The sequence below is a fragment of the Pundamilia nyererei genome, unplaced genomic scaffold, assembly GCF_000239375.1.
Source record: "Pundamilia nyererei isolate P.nyererei 1_Seehausen unplaced genomic scaffold, PunNye1.0 scaffold00630, whole genome shotgun sequence".
Classification (NCBI taxonomy): domain Eukaryota; kingdom Metazoa; phylum Chordata; class Actinopteri; order Cichliformes; family Cichlidae; genus Pundamilia; species Pundamilia nyererei.
Window position 1 is genome coordinate 105,884 of NW_005188031.1, and position 3,223 is coordinate 109,106.

At 38.6% G+C, this 3,223-nt stretch overlaps 1 protein-coding gene across 2 annotated transcripts in view; it reads right to left on the reverse strand.

The window, feature by feature from the left end:
- rwdd (RWD domain containing 4) overlaps positions 1-3,223 on the reverse strand; it is a 12,208-nt gene that overhangs the window by 3,932 nt on the left and 5,053 nt on the right. For both annotated transcript variants that reach the window (XM_005754721.1, XM_005754722.2), the window contains exon 5: positions 1,512-1,620. In XM_005754721.1, the coding sequence (XP_005754778.1) occupies positions 1,512-1,620 (109 nt within the window). The remainder of the gene's footprint in view (positions 1-1,511; positions 1,621-3,223) is intronic.

A 3,223-nucleotide genomic window follows, 5' to 3' on the forward strand; every position in this document is an offset into this window, starting at 1 on the left:
TGTCTCTCACAGTTGAAGTGTACCTCTGGTGCAAATTACTGACCTCTGTCATCATTTTAAGTGGGGGAACTTGCACAATCGGTGGCTGACTAAATACTCTTTTGCCCCACTGTATGTATGTGTGATAACTGATGAAATGAACAGCCTCCAGTTTTTAAATGGCAGTTTAAATAGAACACAGACAGAACATCAGATGTGGCAAACCTGGTGACCAACTACAAGAAACACCTTACCGCTGTGTTTCTCACCAAGTACTCACTCGGGGGATCATGTTTTGCTTGGGGATCAAATACTCATTTCACTCAATGGCACACAAATCAATGTATAATATTAATGAGGCGTGTTTATCTGGATTTTTGGGTGATATGCTGTCACTTGAAATTCAAACTATCATAAAAATGAGAGGCTTTTCATTTAATTGTAACTGAGCAAACTCACAAATTCAGCAGGGGATTAAACCATTACTTCCACTACTTAATACAGTATAGTCATTCCACCCAGAAAAAAGAACTGTTTAAAAAAAATCACACCCAAAATTACCACAGCACAAATACCCAAGTTAAGTGTGTGTAAACATCTGATCACAACTGTATATAAATACAGTTATTACACTTGTAGATGCATTATGAAACACTAACCAACGAGGGACATCATGACAGCTACGTTCATCTTTATATGCAGTCTAACGATTTTCCATCAAAATGTTTCCAACAGCCTTGCTGGTGGTGCTTTTACTTTGTGTTAATCTCAGAGCCATAATTGACTTGACTCTTTTAGCCTTGGAAAAAGTACAAAATTAGTCATCAATAGGAATAGTTTGTCATAATAATCAGCCTCAATTTCAATCAGTTACTAGAGGAATATGGCAATGCAGATGGAATCTCAATAATTTAGATAATCTTCACCTGAAAAAAAAAAAGTTGCTCTATAAAAATAAATAAATAAATAAATAAATAAAAAACACCTGCTGTAAAGCCAGGACATCTTACTGTTCATGATTGACTGAAGAAAATAAGAACAACCCTACGTTTCTCTTCAGCACTGTAGCCAGGCTGACAAAGAGTCAGAGATCCACTCAGCAATGAATTCCTTTAACCACAATTAGTAATGATCTCATAAATGTTTTCAAACAAATTTTTAACCATTATAGAAAAAATAATACATAAACTTCTCAGAGATGTAAAAGTATGTATGTACATTAATTACCATTGATATTTATTTAGACCTTTTCTCCAGTTGATCTTTCTGAGTTAACCAGTAATTGCATCCTCCAAATGATCAATCTTTTAGAGTCCACTCCAGATCACTCAAAGAAAATCCAGAAGGTTAATTACGGAGTTCCACAGGCGTCTGTGCTAGGACCAACTCTGACCAATTCAGAGTCAGAGCACAAAAGTTTACCATTATCCCCAAATTAAAACCAGCTCTATTTTAAAGAGCTTTTAGAAGAATATGGCAGAATTTTTATAACGTATCCAACAATACGAGCTACTGGACACAGTTTCATGTACCTGTTTTGTTTATCATCCTTCTTTTCTGGGCTTTAGTCAGCTGCTCTTTCTTTTCCTTCTTCTTTGCTGCTGTGGCAGGTTCACTCACCTCACTGTTTGATGTCAGCGTCTGCACAACAACAACATCATCATCATCATTTTGGGTTTATTCCCCTCAAACTTTGATGACTCAAGCCAATCAGTCAAACACTAAATTCTGATTAGAAAGAACTACATGAAAATAGTTTTCTCTTTCAAAAGAGTGAAAAAGGCCAATTTTGGAGGCTTGATGGAGGAGTGAATCATTTCAATCAAATATCCTTGGTCAAGATACTAACTCCAAGTTAGATGAGTGTGTGTGTAAATATTAGAAAGCACTTAACCATAGAAAAAAAAGTGCATGAATGAGGACTATAGGTTCTACATAAGAAACATTTACCATTTCTTCAAAGACTTGAATTTAACACAAACCAAGGGATCAGTATACTTGGAACTTACATCCTGTTGTTGAAAAAAGCTTCAAGTGAGATCTGTGGAGCAGTTTCAGGGTACGTCTCAGGCCATGTGATGTCCAGAATGAATGCTTTGCTGTCCTCGAGTTCTCCTACCTTTTGTGTAATATTCAAAAAGACGAGAAGGTTACTGACACTGAATTCAGCCTTTAAGTTTGTTAACGTTTTAAAGTAGCTACGAGCATGATGGCTCAAATTTCTTGTTTTAATTCTATGACCATAGTTCTGAAACTGGATGTTAGAGGACTGCAGAAGACAATCTTTTTTGCACAGCCTTGGACAGTACGGTGGACATACTCACCCTAAATTGGAAAGAAACTGGACTGATTTCCTTGAAACATTCATCCCCCTCATAGATGGAGCGAAGAGCTTCGAGCTCCATCTGGGATCACATAAACAAGTGAAGTAACAGGAATATCATCAGGACTGAAGTACATCAAGAACACATCAGACAGCACGCTACCAGACAACCCTGAGAAATACAGTCATTAGCTTAGCAAAGGTTTGCAGGACAGAGGTCTGTCACAAGGCCTTATACACTCGTATGTGCTAAATTCATTGCTTTTACGATCTTTGTATCCAAGCCGAAACAAGTCACCATCATAAGGAGCCGGAGAAGCAACAACACAGTAGCGGTGGAAAACTGCTGTGTGCCGGCTAACACACGGGCTGAATCCCTGTTTGTCACTGCAGGTACAAGATTAACCTTGTAGACTTCTGAATGGAAGGTGTCGTGAGCGACATCTGAACCGGGATGAGCTGGGAAAGTGTCGCTGAGCTTTTGTACCCGAAATAATAACAGTCTGTTAACTTGGCTGCTGTCTGGAACCGAGGACCACCCCGATCAATGCTAACAGTCACGCTACCGTCAACTAGCTAGCAGTTAGACGCTAACAGCATTCTTGCGTTCTTTCATACCTCTTGATCCTCGTTGGCTGTCATACTTTTCTTTTCCTGCACTGCACACTCTGTACTGAGCTTCAGACGTGGACACGGCACACTCCTAAAAGCCCATTCCTGCCATTCAAACTTTATCACTTCTCTAGCTCACACTAAAACACCAAGATCTGAACACGCGCATGCGTAGTAGACGTACCCCTGACCTTTAAATTAATTGTCAAACATCGTTTTTGTCATTTAAAGACAAAATGCCGCAAAAAATGTTGCTGGAAAGGCACACGTGACTTTTCGATTGTTTTTAGATCGTCAATAAATAAAAAA